General features: G+C 34.0%; 3 protein-coding genes across 3 annotated transcripts; 2 read left to right on the top strand and 1 right to left on the bottom strand.

Annotated features, from left to right (window-relative positions):
- Window positions 1-1,773: 1,773 nt before the first annotated feature.
- On the top strand, window positions 1,774-4,591 carry LOC108558109 (sulfotransferase 1A1). The gene is made up of 6 exons (XM_017914917.1): window positions 1,774-2,216; window positions 2,878-3,012; window positions 3,063-3,162; window positions 3,219-3,417; window positions 3,467-3,593; window positions 3,647-4,591. The coding sequence occupies exons 1-6, from the start codon at window positions 2,111-2,113 to the stop codon at window positions 4,036-4,038; spliced, it is 1,059 nt and encodes a 352-aa protein (XP_017770406.1). The 5' UTR covers window positions 1,774-2,110; the 3' UTR covers window positions 4,039-4,591.
- A 129-nt stretch (window positions 4,592-4,720) lies between these two features.
- On the bottom strand, window positions 4,721-9,797 carry LOC108558149 (protein deltex). The gene is made up of 8 exons (XM_017914969.1): window positions 9,766-9,797; window positions 9,305-9,712; window positions 9,098-9,252; window positions 8,862-9,036; window positions 6,330-6,539; window positions 6,049-6,282; window positions 5,233-5,572; window positions 4,721-5,173 (listed from the first exon to the last, which is right to left on the bottom strand). Exons 2-8 carry the CDS (start codon window positions 9,501-9,503, stop codon window positions 4,822-4,824), a joined length of 1,665 nt encoding a protein of 554 aa, XP_017770458.1. The 5' UTR covers window positions 9,504-9,712; window positions 9,766-9,797; the 3' UTR covers window positions 4,721-4,821.
- Window positions 9,798-10,065: 268 nt separating this feature from the next.
- On the top strand, window positions 10,066-18,391 carry LOC108558133 (serine/threonine-protein kinase atr-like). Its single transcript, XM_017914952.1, has 11 exons — window positions 10,066-10,458; window positions 10,515-12,339; window positions 12,392-15,221; window positions 15,274-15,683; window positions 15,737-15,948; window positions 15,999-16,128; window positions 16,183-16,805; window positions 16,867-17,306; window positions 17,359-17,510; window positions 17,570-17,977; window positions 18,206-18,391. The coding sequence occupies exons 1-11, from the start codon at window positions 10,187-10,189 to the stop codon at window positions 18,377-18,379; spliced, it is 7,476 nt and encodes a 2,491-aa protein (XP_017770441.1). The 5' UTR covers window positions 10,066-10,186; the 3' UTR covers window positions 18,380-18,391.
- Window positions 18,392-18,394: the final 3 nt, after the last annotated feature.

Below are 18,394 nucleotides of genomic sequence, written 5' to 3'. Positions count from 1 at the left end.
AACTCACTGCATTATCATAGAGAAAAAAATTCTTATTTACCTTGATATTTTCAAGTATACAATAGGATAATAAAAATCTAAAATACTAAATATGCAGTAGATAACACATATTTAAACAATGCTGACTTAAATCAAAATATTCGAGAAAGTTAAATATAAAGAAATAATTTCAACAGAAAACAACGAAATAAACAAATAAAACGGAAATCTGCTAAACGATGCAAATATTGTAACATCAAAGTATTTATCTATTAGATTTGATTGATAACTAAATTTTACAACAAAAATTCTAAATATAAAAATCAACCTCCAATGAAATTAATTATGATTCCACAATTTTTCTATAAATTTCTTCAAATAATCTTTCTTGAAAATTATATACATATTTATTTTATTAATTATAATGAAAAAACAAATTGTTTCAACAAATTTTCTCGAAATGAAAACATTTATGTTTGGCTTTAAGCCCGACAACCGAAAGACCGTCTATTGAAATGCCGACGTTCGAAATCCCGACTATATCAAAATCTCGACAACCATTCACCCGACAAACATAATCCCGACTTGTGTACTAAATGCCTTCTAAAATATTTTTTTCCAAGAAATTATACATTATAATTACATAAGATAGTATTTAAACTGATGTAATAGATAGTGGGTAAAATATTCATGTAATAAGAATGAGCGCGCGTTCACAATGGTTAAAAATGCTATTGTAGACATTTTCGATATAGTCGGGATTTTGATACAGTCGGAATTATGGTAGTCGGGATTTTAATATAGTCGAGATTTCGATACAGTCGGGATTTTGAACGTCGGGAATTTGATTGACGGTATTTCGGTTGTCGGGCTTGCGATTGCCACCGATTTGTTTTTGTTATTTATTACATTTATTTATAGCAAAGAATGCAAGAATTAAATTGCAATATTTGTAATTCCTCATTGATTTAACCTTAGATAAATATAAAGTTTCGCTCAATTATATTTATAGCAAATTATTTTGCATTAGCAGCTTATTTACTTTAAGTTGGAGTCAGAACTGCGATAATTAGAACCGCAATAATATTGACGAGAAAAATATCATATTCTCAAAGGTTAAATCGCTCTTGAGTTCTGTTTACATTTAAAGCAAGCATTAGAACCTCTACATCTCTAGGAAATTCGAGATTTTCATAGAATTTGTAAACCTATATTTTGTTTAATTATTATCTTCTTTTGTATAATCAAATTATTACATTCAAATGTTACTTTTCCATGAAAATTAATAAATAAACAATAATATTATTGATTACATCAACTGTGATAATTCAATACAGATGATAAAAACAATCTAAAAATAAAATCAATAGTCATTAAGTTGCTTAGATATTTTTGGTAGTGTTTGATTCTTGAATTTTAATTTAAGTTTAATTATTAAGAAAATGTGTAGAAATGATTACGATAATACTCATAAATTCCAATTAAAAATAAATAAATAAACATTAATAAAACAGGAAGTTTTTGATACAAAGTTTAAGATCAGTGAAAAAAGAAAACTAGAAATTTAAAAAAAAAATAGAGAAATCTACACAGATTATGTTTATAATTACAAGTCTGTGAGCACGATGTCGCTGGAGTGTCCTTAAATACAAACTTTTACTTTGATTACAATTCTTTGAAAAGAAAAAGTATATAAATGTAAACGTTTGATAGATATATAGATCAAAGGTCATAATGATCTGGCGATTTCTATCTGTACTATTTAATTTTCTGCATGTAATGTAATGTAAAAACGAAACTATACATGTATATGGAAAGTAATGATAGTTTAATACCGCACAAAATAAGAAACAAAAGCAACTCGTATGATATGTGACCTGAATTTCTCCCTTGAGTATTTTCTCGAAAGGAGGAAGATCTCTTCATTTGGGTGAAAGTTTTCAATTAAAACGCTACAAGATAGTTGTTCAGTCCGGCGAGGTATACGGTCGGGTGGAAAGCCCAGCTCCCAAAGATATAATACACTAAATCCGATAAAGTAAAGTGGCAGATAAGGAAACGGTGGTATTTAAGCGGCAGTTAATGAAACGCACATCGTATTTGTTCTTGTATTCCTCGGCTATTTGTTAGAATGGCCCCAAAGGACTTTATCCAGGCCAACGGAGCCTCGACATTCCCGTACGATATTAAAGATGTTGAGCCGGAAACCAACAGCCAGTTACTCTCCGATTTCTCAGGTAAAATCTTATATTTTGTTACTTCTTCTTCAATATTAAGTACCTCTAATATATCATATAATATTACTTATTCTTTAAAATCTACTAATTCTTTCCAACTTTAAATTTTCAAAATGAAATTTTTAATTTGTATATATTTATACATTGATTATAATTTTTATTAGTAATAAATTTTTAATTTAAAAACAAACATCTATCATATTCCTTCTTTTTTTAATTTCATTTTGATTCAGTTCTATTTTTTAACAACAATGTAGAATTATTGAATTTGGGACAAAGTCGGAAAACTTGTATTGTTTCGAGTACTTTAATATGTAGAAGTAATTGGGTAGAACAAAAAAGGGAGGAATTTTAACTCGTTCCGCCGTTGGCTTTTAAAGCCTTAAAACAAACAAGATTTAAGTCTTAAATAATTATATAATAATTCTTTATTACGTACTTTTTAATTATGTACTCTTCATTACTAAATATTTTAGCACACAAACAAATAATATGAAAAATCACGTAATTACATATTTAAATTACTCGTTTCCGCTTGTGTAATTCGTAAATTCGCAAACATCTTAATACCTCCGTAAATAATTACGCAACGCGATTGTTATAAAAATCTCGGATTAAAAAATTCCTGATTGTCACTTTGTTTACCTTCGTAATTAATCAGGTGAGAGGACGGGCTTCGTGCAAGTGGGACCAAAGAAGTATTTCTTCCCAATAAAATACCGATCCGATGCGGAGAACATTTACAACTTCGAGGTGAGACCGGACGACGTTTGGATCGTCACCTTCCCAAGATCAGGTATAATTGCTGCCGCTAATGGAAGCATTAACTAATTAATAGCACCACAGGCACAACATGGACCCAGGAGATGGTTTGGCTAATTGCAAACGATTTGGATTACAAACGAGCTGCGGAAACGTCCCTGCTGATGAGGTTTCCGTTCTTGGAGTAAGTGTAATGAGAGAGTAATCAAAAGCAATTTACTGAGTGTTCCGTTTATTTAGGTATAGTTTATTTGTGCACAAGGATATCAAGGATGAGTTGTTGGCTGAGAATGAGCATGATATTGAAAAGACTAAAATTGTTGAAGGCATGGATGCGCCCATGTGGGTTGAGTTAACGAAAAGTAAGGAGAGACGATTCATCAAAACGCACATGCCTTTCAGTCTTTTACCGCCGAATTTGTTAACCTCCGGATGCAAGGTATTACTTAATATTATTAAAATTATATACTTACCTAATCGAATTATAGGTGGTTTATGTAGCCAGAAACCCTAAGGACGTTTCCATATCGTTCTTCCATTTAAACAGATTGATGAAGACGCAAGGATACTCGAACGACTTCCAAAGGCATTGGGAGTATTTCGAAAAAAATCTAAGTAAATTAATTATAATTAATTTTGCCAAGTATATTAATTCGATTAATTTGCAGTCGATTGGTCTCCGTATTGGGAACACTTCAAAGAGGCTTGGGCCATCAGGAATCACAAGAACCTCCTCTTCCTCTTTTACGAAGACATGAAAATGGACATCTGCGATGCCATTAAGAAGGTATCTAATTTCCTGGGGAAATCTGTGAACGCGGAAGAGATGAGCAAACTGCAGGATCATTTGGATATCAAGAACTTCCGTAACAACGCTTCAGTAAACTTCGATTTGTTAACGAACATCGGCGTTTCCGTGAAAGGAGAGCAGGCGTTTATCAGACAAGGAAAGAGCGGAAGCTGGAAGGAAAAGTTCGACAACGAGTTGAACGCTCGGGCTGATGCGTGGATTCTCAAGAACATCGAGGGAACCGACATCAAGTTTCCATCGATCAATTAATTTAAAACTATAGTAATAATAATTTAAAAGAGTTAAAAAAAAAAGAAAAACAACAAAATGTATTGATGCAAAAAGAAAATAATATTTCAAATATATGGCATTTAGTCTATAATTCTCTAGCTGCATAATTATAAAATATAAATATATTTTGTACTATAAATATAAAATTTCTCTGGATCCTAATATTCATATCTTTTCGCTAATTGTTTTTTTTTCTCTCGGTAAGAAACACACGTAAAATTTAATTAATTTTTTCAACAGAGACCTTCGCAAAAAGGCAAGTTTAAAGCACATCCGTTCTCCTCCATTAAAGCTAAAACTCGTGTCCACTTGAAAATCAAATGTAAACTCAAAACTAAACCGTAATGCAAACGATCTTTGCAGGAAGACTAAAATATTGCAACAGAAACAAAACAAAAATCATCACACGACATAAATATCTTCACATATATATAAATTATTTTTTTATTCTTTTTTCCTTGAGCAAACGAAAACCCGAATATAATTCTACACTCACTGCAAAATATCCTTTTTTAAAGTAAATTTTCTTTTTAAAAGTTATATATGTATCATTATTTTGTTTATATATAAACTTCTAAAATTATATATATTTATTTATATATATTTTTCAAAAATTAAATTGGTAATATATTATATAGTTCATATAAATATTCATTAAATAATTCCGAAGTCCGTAGATTTCATCTACGTTGGTGCCAATTTATAAAAGAATCACAAAACACTCGTTAAATATAAATAATATAAAAAAAAAACTAAAGCTACTCATCGCTTATTAAAACTTAGGTCCCCGTCGAAATCATCTTCGGTGATGCCGAGAGCTTCGAGCTCTCGGAAGCAGCTGCTTATGTAACCGGCGTCGGGGTATCCGTGTCCGCTCTTGCTGGGCCCGATTTCGGTTTTGTGCGGAATGTTCCAAGCCACGACGTCTTCGCAACCGGTCGTGTGCGATCTCGACACCGTGAAAATCAGTCGTCTCTTCCAGGCAACGTGCAACAATTGTAATAGTTTACGTCCCTGAGGACAATCAGGAAGATAAGCGGTGCGAGGAAAGCCTACGGCGTAGAAATCGCATCCGGGATTTGGATGCTCGTCTCCTTGAATACCCGATTGAATGCTGGAATTGCCATTCGATTAGTACCCATGGTTGTGGATGAGTACTCTATTTATACGCACTTGTAAACTATTTGTATGGTCCTAAAGTTCGAATAGCCGGGAAGGCCTCGTTCCAGTAAACACCATTCCATCGAACCTGGAGGTTGGTTTCCATGCTTCTCACCGTAAACGCATCCGCAAACGCCGCATTGTATGTGCATGTGAGTGCGTTGATTCATTTGCTCGGTCAACGAGTAATTCAAGCAATCTAAATGGATTACATGATTGCATGGTAATGCAACTACTATGGCTGTGGATTTTAGAACTGCTCGACATGATGGACATGGTTGTCTTGGAGCCCATTCCGTAGGCTGTGAGACTCTAACGTATTTGGAAATTATCGAACTTGCAGCATCGACTCCTATGTTTACATAAAATTAGAACTTTGTAATTTCGTTATTTTTTTCATAACTTGCTATTATCAACAGTATTAAAAACCAGATATTCCAATATGAAACAAAATATATATTTATAACTGTACAATTTGGGGTAATGAAAATGTTTGATTATTTATGTTTTTATCTCTAATAATAGCGACTTTTCGTACTTTAATTTATTAATCCACGAAAAGAAAACTATTAGTATAAAATTTAGTTAAAGAAAGTCACTTAATTTAACAAATCGAAAACTAATTCTGATTTCAATTTTTGAAATGAAAATTCTTGAAAACTGTCATGAAATTAAATTATTTCAAATTTGTTTAAATATTAATAATAGTTTGTTCATAAAAAACTATTTTTTAGAAGCTTATAAATATATGTAAATAATAATTAATATTCATGTAAAGTTTTAATTAATATTGATAAAGAAATTGGATAATTATGTTTGTATGCTTACCGACAATGGCTGGTGAATCCAAGGCATCGCTGCTGTCCCCGCTGCAATTGAGAAGATCAGCAGTGGAAGAAGTTGCTTGACTCTCTCGACTTTCTTGACTCAAATACGTCGAAACTGTATCCAGACTGGGCCTCCTCCCTGATTTAATACTACTACTGTCCACATCCAAAACGGAATTCTTGCTAGACTTGTTGATATTCTGCTGTGCCGGCGTACTATTGCTCGACTTGTGACCTAAACCTTCCGATTAGTCTAAACCCAACCCAAACAAAATGACTTACCAAATATATTTAAATTGTGTAAAATTGTCCTAGCTAAATTTACTGTGCTTGTATTGTTGTTATCACTACCGTTCTTCGTTTTGCTGCTCGATTTCTTTTTGCTTGTCGGCTTTGCCTTCGTGTTTTCGCTGACTGGACTAGTATTGTTGTTGTTGTTCTTCGACGTCGTCGACGCCTTCACCGATTTCCTGATTTCGGAGCTGCGGCGCCCTACACAGAATTTGATCTTGAATAGCCGCATCTCGGGAAGAGACTAAAATGGGGTTCAATGCACGGGAGTAAACCCAGCGTCGCGACGCATGCTGGGCAAGAGAATTGATCCGTCGCACAGACACAAACGCGTAAGCGCCACGAACTTTATCCAAAATTTGTGCAGAACATATTTGGATGGAAAACTTCTAAAGTAAGTTATCCCGTGGACCCGTAAGAGGTTTATATTTGTCTGGATTTTCCTACTTGGAGAGCGGCCAAGAATACCGTTTTGTCACATGCAAAAATCACACACACACGCTCTTAAACGCACTCAAACACACAAACCCGAGAGCTGTTGCTCTTGTTTTTTTTTATCGTATACCTAAACAAATATCTTAGTCTATGCGTAAGCTCTTCAAAAACTGGTGACCAAAACAACAACGAAAAAAGAAACAGCGAAGGAACAAAAATAAACAACGCTTAGTTCAAAAAACAAATTGCGAAACAAACGTGTGCAACAACAACAAACATATTTGTGCGCAACGGTGATTTCTTTCGTCAATTAAAGACTAAAGTTTAGGAGAATCACTTTCTTTTTATAAGAGCAGTAAACAGGAGCATCATGTTGACGCTTCAACCCATCGTCATGGATAGAGAACAACAATAAACTGAAAGCCAAGCCAATCTAAGTTTCGTTTCAATTGTGCACGAAAAGAAACCGAACCACTGCATTACGGAATCGATATAACGATTATTTTTAGTAGGTCAAGTTTGGGTTGCATGTTTAACTCCCCCTGACGACGCAATTCCACCGAACATTTTCTGAGAACGGAGAATTAATTTCTTTCAGGATCAAAGGCACCCATACATTAACTGCGCTGATAAGATTGTATAATAATCTCGAAAGAACGACGCATGCAAAGACGGCATTCCGTCAAAGAGAAACTTACATTATTCTGCACCTAAGCCAAAAAAAAAAGTCCGCGTTTTCTTCCTTTTGGATTCTTCAAATACGAATGCGCAAAATTGTTTCGCATACTGATGGCTTTAAGCCAAATGCATACCGTTCGCTTCGAAAGAGGAAATGCATAAAAATAAATGCTTCTAGAGGTATCCCAAAAATTCCAGTAAAATGACACACATAATACCGCGATTTTTAAGTGGAAATACCTACCATTGCCTTTATAATATTTTGTTTATAATTATCATTATCCGTGAACTAAACCAGACTATTAATTAGCTTTACTTTTAGTAAACGTAAGAAATCAATACACGGTGCAAGCTATACCCTTTAAAGATTTAAGGGCGTTCTCTTGAATTTCCATTAATAATACAATTAAATATTATTTGAAATAACCCAGTTTTGTAAATTATAAATTTTTAAACAAAAATTATATTTTCTTTTCGGTCAATATTGCAAATATAGTAGCACATCGCATAACGAGCAAAATGACTCGCTTAACGTGCGATGTTTCGCATAACGAGTGACGATGAAAAGAGGAATCCCGGATTGTGCGCCTGCTACATCATTTTTAAAACTTGTGTACACATACGTAAATTTTTGAATGTTTCACTGTACAAGTAAAAATCCGAAAATTTTGGAATTAATTAAACTCGTTAAGCGAGATTCCACAGAAACTTGCCCAATTTACAAAATATAATTTTTATTATACAATTTATACCTCAAAATAATCGCAAACTTGGAAAAATAAATAGTAAGAATCAAATAAGAAATCCAACCCAATTCTTATATGAATTTCTTTAGTGGTGCATCTTAAATATTGATAGCTTGATTAATAAACTAGTAACTATTGTTTTCCTGCCCTCAATGTTATTTTTAGAAGATGTTAATAGGTCATACCAAGATACATTATTAAGAAGAAAACTTTTTGTTCTGCTTCATTACTTCATATTTAATTATAAGAAACATGTATTATTTACGGATTTTATATTCACCTGAAAATATAATTATTCGATCTATATTAAAAAACAGAGTAAATTGACTTACATATTAATATTTAACAAATCAACAACTTTTTTTTTGTTTATCTCAAAAAGTTTATTAATTTTCAAATATATACTAAGATAGAATGATTAAGCAATTTGCAAAGAAATGTAAAAATTTAAAAAATAGTCAGTATAGTTTTCTAGTGTTGCTTTTATTAATGCAATTATTTATAAACAATGTGATTCATTTTATGACTGTAGTTATTATTTATTAAATTTTGAAAACAATCAACAAATTCCAATAGGAATTAATATTTTTAATCAATATTTAATTAATTTCAAAAATAGGTAAATAGAAAAATCCTAATATTAATAAATTTGAAATGAATTTACCTGTAACAGTTGGTATTTCTTCTAAATGGACTTTAATTAAAGGGTATGGAGCTTGCTTCATCCTCCTAACTTTCCTTATATATCCATTGGTTAACCATTTTTGTGTGAGATTATTAAAATTAATGATGTAAGGGAAGCCCAATTTAGTTTTACTCATATCAATAGTTTGGTCACCCTGTGAATAGTAATGATTAGCATGCAAAAGCTAACAAATCCAATAGGAATGCCAAACTTACCCTAGCCCAGGCTTCTTCAATGAGACATTGTATGTCCATATCAAATGAATGCCATTCATTCATATTATGCTCAATACTGGCCACTTCCCATTTTGCCCCTTTACCAGCTGGGGAACTCTGTGGATAGCACTTCCTGCGCACTCTAATAACTTGATCTGAAATATACAATGAAACAAATGCTTCCTACAACTTTTCATGTTAGATTACCAGTATCTTCATTCTCTTGAGTTAAAGTCCTTAGGTTGACATAATAATTTAATAAATTTGGGTCTGCATCCGAGAGCAGAACTCTTGTAAGCTGCTTTACATTAGCTCTTTCAAGGTGTTGGGTTACAGGAGGACTGTATGGTTTCCAATAGCCAGTCCTATGCTCATATTCCCAAACAACTACAGCGTGTCCAGACATTATCACAGCTTTATTCACGTCATTTGTATTGGGATTTATGAAATAACTTCAGCAACTCACAGCAAACAGTTACTTTTTTAACAAACTACTGTATTACACTCTAACCCATATTGAATGAATGGTGGGAATCCGTGAGATCCATTCCATTGAAGGCCATTTCCATAAACCAAATTTGAATATGTTCCAACTGAAACGACCAACTAATTAAGCTGGGGACAAATTAATTAGGTTATTGTTTGTTTAAGCCTTTTTTATTATTTACTTGCGTCACTGGCTGTCATGTAACGCACTGAACATGGCTGCATGCTGCAACGTTGCATAATCTGAGCTCATACAAATCCCATTCATAACATAACAAAAGGTCTTTATTGCGTAACCTACTACTGTTTACTTAAAAGCTTTAGTTTAAATAAACAATATATTACAAAAGTAATGATCAATTAAGTAATAATTATGTAAAAATCACAGAAAGAACACGTATGCAACGAATATAGCAATGTATAAGAATTCTTATAAGAAACATTGGAACTACTCGATTGTTTATTTTCTTTTAGAACTACTTTAGTGATATTAATTTTTTACCGGTTTAAAACGAGTTGGCGCGGTTACTACAAGTAACCAATATTATTATGTGTTTATAATTGTTTATAATGTGATTTAAGTTTAGTTATTGTTAAGTGACAATGAATCATCCGCACAAGATACCAGCATTTTCCATGTGGAAAATGTTCAATGATACAATCCCAGTTATGTTGAAGATGGAATCATCCGAGAGCAGTTTGAATATGTTGACTAACATCTTAGCTATGCCTGAATTCTCTAGGATTTTCTTGTTTAACACCAATAGTTCTTTAACATTCCAGCAACACAAAGAAATGAGTGGCAAGTATAAAGCCTTTGCAGTTTGGTTATTGGGTAGATTCTTTTATCTGCTTAGCCTGGAAAAACTTTCAAGGTAAACAACTATGAGCAACTATGAAACCAATACTAATAATTATGTTAATGTTCTAGAATGCACAATTTAATAATTGATGCCCATAAGAAGATTCTGCACATAATAGAAATCTCACAAAGTTACATATACCATGAACTGACTTTAGAATATGCCAAAGTCTTAAAAGACTTAATTGATTATCAATCGCATAACTATGAGGATACTAAGGTGTTGAAGGCATTTGAGCCCAAATACTATGAAGATTTGGATGGTGTGCTTGATTTAAGTCCATTGTTTGTTGAAGTTTCAAGTAGAGAATCATGTATTCATATGCAAAAGATTGCATTGAAGATCATTGATCAAATTGTTATGGAGAAACTTGAGTTTCATTACATAAAAAATGAGATATATGAAATTTTGTATAATTTGATTTACATATTGAAAAATTCCAATTGTCAGTTGAAAATAATGGTGCTTGAAATATTTGCAAGGGTAATGAATCTAAAGAGTAGTTTTCCATATAAAATTGAAACTATTTTCAGGGAAACATTTTCTATATTTGAGCAATTGTGTTATAAAGTTTTTAACAATGAGTTTCCTGATTTCTATGAGCAGTTTCAAGCTGTTACTAAAAAGATATTGAATGGACATCGAGATTTCAATAAAAGGCAAATCAGCGAATTTATTTTATCTTCCAAGAAAGTAAAATTAGATGAAGATTTAGTGGATATTTGTGTAAAATATACTGGAGAGGGATTTAACGCTAAATATTTTAAATTGTATGCCAAGACAATCTTGAGTAACTTAACAAGCTGTGAAAATAATAGAATAGATCTGAAAGATGTTAGTGGAACTTGGAGAACTTTAATGTTGGAGACTGGAGAGTATTTTGAAGGAATAAATAGTTGCGTTTCGATTCCGTTGAATGCGAGTTGTGATAAGATGAAGCATTTCTTAGATGTTTTAAATTTAGGAACAGAGATTAAAACTGTATCTAACAAACAGGTTACATTTTTCAATGAAACGCCTTTAGTGCCAATGCTTCTCAACCATATTGTGAATGATTCCATTAATTGTAAAACAAAGTGCCTTATAATGTCCTCTATGTTAACAAATATCGTATATTTGACGAAAACTAGGAATTTGAATGTTTACTTGCATTTGATTGGTTATAAGTTTATGAAATCGAAAGAATTTCCCACAAATTATATTGGGTGCAACAACTCGTATGAGATGAAAAAGAGTATCACATATTTGTATACTTATTTAGCGAATTTGGATGTACCGAGAAAAACGAGTTTTCATGAATTCTGCTACTTTGTTTTTATCTCAGCAATAGACGGTTCTTTCAGAGATATTGAAGATTATTTCATGGCTGCTGCAACACCGATAATCGAACATCATGAATATGAGCTTCAATTAATGTTGATTCCTTACATCAGTAATATTTTATCATCGAGTGTCCGTGTTGACGATATGCTTTCGAAAATAATTATACCAATGTTAATTTCGCAAGATTTACAAGTGTTAAGAGAAGTGAGTTACATTGCTCCTACATTGGTGATTATATTAAGCTCGAACCACAGCAGATGTATTAAATATAGCAAAATGCGAGTAACAGCGGATTTTTTTGCTAATGGAGAATTACAAAGAAAGTTAAAGAACATCGAGACAAGTTCCTCTAGTATGGCAATCGTAATACAAGCAATATTTAACTTGCTTAGTTTTGACGATGAAATCATTAAAATGAATGCAATAAAAACGTTACCATTGCTTTCAAAGTATGTACCACTGTTCCATAAAATTAAAGTTGTTAAATGGATGCAACTGTTGGAAGATGAACATAAATCTGTAAGAGAGGAATTCGGAGCATCAATATGTGAAATCGTTAAACATGCGCAGGTAACTTAACTACATTTAAGGTAAACGCGTGTAACAGTATAGTTCATTTCAGGCAAGTGATAGTTTGACTATGGAATCAAAAAGTCAAATGGTTGATAATATTTACGATATTCTACTGAAAGCAACAAAGAAGTCGCTCCAATACAAACCGGACTTACAGTCTACCATACTGGAAACCATAAGAAATCTGAGCCACATAAATAAAGAAGAAATTTTGCTACACACCATGACGCTGATGGCGTATTTCATAATGATGCCAATATCGAATCATTCCATCATCGCGGTGAATGTAATTACAGATCTGCCTACCATTCATAACACCACCATGTCTAAATTATATTCTAGATTTCGTCGTGAGTTGTGCAAGATCATAGTGAATCTTTGCGTTATAAACCAAGCATTAGTCAATTACAATTTGGCTACGTCTTTGGAGAAAATCTCTTTCGTGTTTGGTTTCTTCGGACCTAAAAACTACATCGTAGAGGAGTCACGATATTTGCTGCCATTATTTGTACCGTTGATTGTCAAAATCGATGCAGTGAAGAAATTGATCGATGAAATGGCGTACATGAATGAAATCGATTTATCAGAACTATTGACTTCCAAGTACGGATATATATTTTTGCAAATCTTCTTGAACTGTCCTCCTGATGTGAGCAAGATGAGCATGAAATACATTGAAATCAATACCGGCCTAGATGGATCCACTTTGAGGAAGCAAAATGTTATGGTTATTTTAAACGAGTTATTGTTGAATTTCCACGATAACCGGAGCAGAGTTATATCTGCTTTGGAAAATTTAGCTAAAGATTTCGATAGTGAAAACTCGATTTCTGATTTCCTGCAACCGAGGTTTCTCGGAGTCTTGCAATATTTCGACTTGAAGTTGATGGGGCAGTCTGTAACCAAGAGGAAAGTATTACTGAGTTTAGCACAGATTTTTGATTTTATGGGATCCAAAATTATTTCGCCGCTGAGGTTCAAGATCATAGCCATGCTGAAAACTGCTCTGAACGTTACGAAGTCTTCTTTCCCTGAGTTGAACTGCGATGTGTGGAACGCGTTCATCAAGAGTTGCGATATCGAAGTGTTGGGACCTCATCTAGCGACCATAGCTGTGTCAATCTTGCCGGTAATAGAGATCAATCCAAAGAAAGTCAACGATATATTAATATATTTGGTGAGAGACAATGAAGAAGCTTTAAAAGATTTTATTGCTGATTTATTCTTCGTGTTGGATTGCGAGAAAGTCGATTATGCGGTAATTGAAATTGTTAAAAGGTACATGCAAGAGGTTACTTCGAGTGATTTTAAAGAACATTTGAAGCACTTTTTGAAATATTTGTCGTATGAGACAAACGAAGTGAGGATTTACGGTATCAAATATATAACGGTTCTATTGAAGCAGAACCGCGAGGAATTGGATCGGATGATCTTAGGATATAACGGAATAGATGATTGTGTAGTCGAGTTGTTGGATATCCTTACGTTAGGTTGCAGAGAAGAAGATGTCACCTTGAAATTGGCATGCGGAGAATGTATTGGTGAATTGGGAGCCATCGAACCGAGCCATTTGCCTAGGAAATATACGCCACAAGACACTTCCTTCAGCTTCTTCATAACCGATCCTAATTTCATAGTGAATACTTTAAACGAACTAACGAAAACATTTCAATCGGAGAAAAACACCCAGCAGATGGATAGATTTGCTTTGGCTATACAGGAGATACTAAAATTTTATAGTATTTCGCCAGATAGAAATAGTCAAAATAATGAGCTGTGGAAGCAATTTTCCGATTCTCAACAAGAATTGATGATCCCACTTTTATCATCAAAATATACCATGGTACAGGCCATTGGTGATATAAAGGTTTCTCCAATATATGGTTCCAATTTTGGATCAAATTTTCAAACATGGTTGTACAGCTGGAGCATATCTTTGATATATTCCATTCGATCCAATAAGAAAACTATGTTTGAAGCTTGCGCTCCCAGCATGAAGCAGGATCAGAAAACCTTGATGTACTTCTTGCCTTACATATTGTTGCACGCATTGATCGAAGGCTCCAACAATGATCAAGAAAGGGCTTACAAAGAATTCATGGCAGTTATTCAATCCAGAAATAATGCTAAGATCAGTGATAATCTATTGCACGTTAGACCTCTTCGAACTGAAAATTTCATATCGTTTGAACATACGAGCGGGGAAACAATTAAATCGGAACAATACACGAAAGTGGTGTTCGTTCTACTGGATTTCCTGGATAGATGGTTACGGAAATGGCTGTGGAACGCCGGATTCCAAGGACGGAATAATGAAAATTATAAAAAGATTAAAGCGTTCCTTTCGAACTTCTGCAAATTGCAATTGGCACAATGCAACTACGACTGTGCCGAATATCCAAGAGCTTTGATGTATTTGGAAGATTACATGGCTGAGAACGGAATTAATGACAACTTATCATTTTTAGCTGAAATTTATTATTGCTTGCATGAACCTGACGGTGTTGCTGGCGTGACTGCTCTACGGCAAAGAGAACCGTTTTTGGAGGAACGCATCTTAGCGTTGGAAGTCTCTGGGAAACTGTCGGATGCTGCAGCTTGCTACGAACGGATAAATCCTCCTCTAAAATTGAAGCACGTCAAGGGATTGGTGAAGTGTTATTTAGATTTGGACAACGTAAATACAGCTTTGAACTTCTGCAAAGGTGAATTGGAGAAACAACCTGAGTACCAGAAATGGTTGATTGATGTGCAGGCGGAATCGTTTTGGAGACTGGGTCGTTACGATGACTTGGATAAGTTTTTGGCTAAAAACGACTTCATGTCGAACTCATCTTGGGGATCTCAAATGGGCCATGCTCTAATCCATCTTAAAAATGGTAAAATTTATTATTATTATTAATTAATATATTAATTGTGAAATTTTCACAGGTTCTCGTGAAGAATTTAAAAGCAAACTTGGTGAATTGCGAATGGCTCAAGTGGATTGCTTAAGTGCTGCTAGTCTCGAGGAGGGAGCCTACCAACAAGGATATTTTTATATATCACGTTTACACGCTTTGAACGAAGTAGAACAGATCGAACATATGTTGAATGAGATTCTTCTAAGACCAAGCGAATGTCAGAATCTGGTAAAAAAGCTTAAATCTGAATGGGAACTTCGATTGAAAGTGGTTCAAGAAACGGTCAAAGTGATTGAGCCAGTTCTGTGTTTACGAAGGGTTTCTGTTGAGCAAGCGAAGAGCGTATTGGAAGAGAAGTGCCCAGCGGTCTCGCAAATGTTGGATACCGTTTTAGGCGATTCATGGTTGAAAAGCGCAGAGATTGCTAGAAGAGCTGGGGTACTTTCAATTCTATACTACTTCAATTAGAATATTTACAAGTATATTTTCAGATTCACCAACAAGCTTATACCTACTTATTGAAGGCCGAGACGTACTCGCCTACAAAATTGTTCATTGAGAAAGCAAAGTTGCATTGGATGCGTGAAGAACACGAACAGGCATTCACTGCATTGAAAAGAGGTTTAGACAAGTACTTCCCTGACTTTAATCCTTCGAATGGCAAACGGAGTCAATTAACAGTCAACTTTCCGAAAGATAATAAGTATAAAATATCCAATAATAAATTTGTAAATCTTATTAAACTTGCTTTAGGAAAATTTGCGCTGAAGCTCAACTTCTCATAGCCTCTTACAACGATTCAATTTCCAACGTAGATATGGATACAAATCTTCAAAATTACAAAGAAGCTGTGGATATGCTCAAGGAATGGGAGAAAAGTTTGGTACGTTCATTGAAATTTCAATGCTATTCTCTATTATATCAATAATCAATGTAGGTTTCAATGGCGCAATACTTCGACCGAATATTCCAAAGTTATACGGACGAAGAAAAAGATACCAAAGGAAATGATATACAATTGCATATGATTAATTTTTTCGGTAAATCATTGCTATATGGAAATTCGTACGTTTATCAATCTATGCCTAGAATGCTCAGCATATGGTTTGATTACGGAACGAGGCTTCTTGACGTAACATCAACTACGATTAGAGACGAAAGGAGAATAAATCTATTGAAGATGACGAAATTAGTAGACAATTCATTGGAAATTTTACCTCTATACATTTTCTTTACGGCATTTTCGCAACTCGTTTCAAGGATTTGCCATCCGCAGAAGGAGGTGCATAAAGAGCTGAAGCTGATAATCATAAAATTGATACTGCAATTCCCGCAGCAGAGTCTCTGGATGATAATATCCGTAATCAAATCGAGCTATTCGCTGAGATCCAAGCGCTGCAACGAAATCCTGAGCGATTCTCGTCTGAAGACTCCGGAAATGGTGAGATTCATTACTGACTTTGTCAAATTAGCAGAGAAACTCATCGAATTATGTAATAAAGAAATAATAGAAAATGTGAAAACGACTAGCGTAAGTCTACTGATGAAATCATTACCAAGGTACTAACTATTATATTTAAAACATTCGATTAAGCCAAAGCGTTTGAACTTTTCATTTCAGATTGATTACGAAAGAGGGATTTAGTCAGATAATGATACCAACGCATTTATGCCGGAAATTGGTGCTTCCTAATCCAGATTTCTCAAGCGACCAGCACAATCCGTTTCCAAATCGCTTCGTGCATATCATTGGGATCGAAGATGAAATAACAATTTTGCAGAGTTTGCAGAAACCACGTAAAATAACTTTCAGAGGTTCTGATGGGAAATCCTATATACAGATGCTGAAACCGAAAGATGATCTTCGCAAGGATTTCCGTTTAATGGAATTCAACGACATCGTTAACCAAATGTTATCCAGAGAGGTTGAATCAAGGCAAAGGAGATTGCTGATTCGTTTATATTCCGTAGCTCCGTTAAACGAGGAATGCGGATTAATCGAATGGATTCCAAATTTGGTCTGCTTTAGACATGCCCTTTTAGCGCTTTACGAACAAAGAGGTATACATTTAGACATTTAGCTAAAATGTTAATTAATGCTTTAAATCTATAGGATTTGGTATGAAAAATAAGGAATTGAAGGAGATTTGCCCTAAATTGAATGATCCCTTGAGTAAGAAGAAAGATATATTTTTGAAAAAATTAATACCAAAGTATCCGCTTATATTGGGAGAGTGGTTCAGAAAAACATTTCCAGATGCTCAGGTTTGCTAAAACTATTATATAATAGTTTTAATTATTATTAAATTACGTATTTTAATTAGGGCTGGTTGTCTGCTAGAACTGCATACATTCGTACTACTGCTGTGATTTCTATGGTCGGGTATATTTTGGGACTTGGCGATAGGCACGGCGATAACATCCTGTTGGATTCGACTTGCGGAGATACGGTTCACGTGGATTTTAATTGTTTGTTCAATAAAGGAGAGACGTTCGAGTGGCCGGAACGTGTGCCTTTCAGACTTACCCGAAATATGGTTTCTGCAATGGGACCGTTGGGTGTTGAAGGCGTTTATAGGAAGTCCTGCGCTGCTACTTTAAGAGTACTCAGAACTCATGTTGATACGTTAATGTCCATTGTCACTCCATTTGTATATGATCCTTTGGTTTCTTGGCCAAGAAACGCTCCAGCAGCCGCAAGCGCTCAAAACGCAGAACGAATAAATGAATTGGTAAGTTTAATCATTGCATGTTTACCATATAGATATATAATAGTATCATCACAATTAATTTAAATAATCACATATTGTTTCTAAACTTCAGACTTTGGAACTAAAGTTCCATCCAATTTTTCATTCTTGTTATTTTAACGTTCCTATACAAGGGTATTAAATCCTAATACTTAGAAAATAGCAATTACGTATTCTTCCATATATAATACAATACATTTGTGTTTGTAGGCTTGCGAGCACATACGTGAGATTAAAAGAAGGTTGTTAGGTCAAGTACGAACAAAAGGCAGGTCGTTTTCCATACCTTTATCCGTCGAAGGACAAACTAATAATCTGATTTTGGAAGCCATGAATATCGAGAACTTGTGCCAAATGTATATAGGCTGGGGCGCCTATATGTAATATCAAAATGTATAA

This window comes from Nicrophorus vespilloides, unplaced genomic scaffold (genome assembly GCF_001412225.1).
Source record: "Nicrophorus vespilloides isolate i.1.1-1 unplaced genomic scaffold, Nicve_v1.0, whole genome shotgun sequence".
NCBI lineage: Eukaryota > Metazoa > Arthropoda > Insecta > Coleoptera > Silphidae > Nicrophorus > Nicrophorus vespilloides.
This window is presented reverse-complemented; position numbering and strand designations above follow the sequence as displayed.

What these genes read in the sequence shown, in the direction of transcription:
- LOC108558109 (XM_017914917.1), top strand. Translation starts at nt 2,111, where the DNA reads ATGGCCCCAAAGGACTTTATCCAGGCCAACGGAGCCTCGACATTCCCG. An exon ending in GTTACTCTCCGATTTCTCAG is followed by an intron (nt 2,217 to 2,877) that starts GTAAAATCTTAT and finishes GTAATTAATCAG; the next exon opens with GTGAGAGGACGGGCTTCGTG. An exon ending in CGTCACCTTCCCAAGATCAG is followed by an intron (nt 3,013 to 3,062) that starts GTATAATTGCTG and finishes ATAGCACCACAG; the next exon opens with GCACAACATGGACCCAGGAG.
- LOC108558149 (XM_017914969.1), bottom strand. Translation starts at nt 9,503, where the DNA reads ATGTCTGGACACGCTGTAGTTGTTTGGGAATATGAGCATAGGACTGGC. An exon ending in TCAAGAGAATGAAGATACTG is followed by an intron (nt 9,253 to 9,304) that starts GTAATCTAACAT and finishes TGTATATTTCAG; the next exon opens with ATCAAGTTATTAGAGTGCGC. An exon ending in ACACAATTTAAATATATTTG is followed by an intron (nt 6,283 to 6,329) that starts GTAAGTCATTTT and finishes CGGAAGGTTTAG; the next exon opens with GTCACAAGTCGAGCAATAGT.
- LOC108558133 (XM_017914952.1), top strand. Translation starts at nt 10,187, where the DNA reads ATGAATCATCCGCACAAGATACCAGCATTTTCCATGTGGAAAATGTTC. An exon ending in AGATTGCTAGAAGAGCTGGG is followed by an intron (nt 15,684 to 15,736) that starts GTACTTTCAATT and finishes GTATATTTTCAG; the next exon opens with ATTCACCAACAAGCTTATAC. An exon ending in AGCGCTTTACGAACAAAGAG is followed by an intron (nt 17,307 to 17,358) that starts GTATACATTTAG and finishes TTAAATCTATAG; the next exon opens with GATTTGGTATGAAAAATAAG.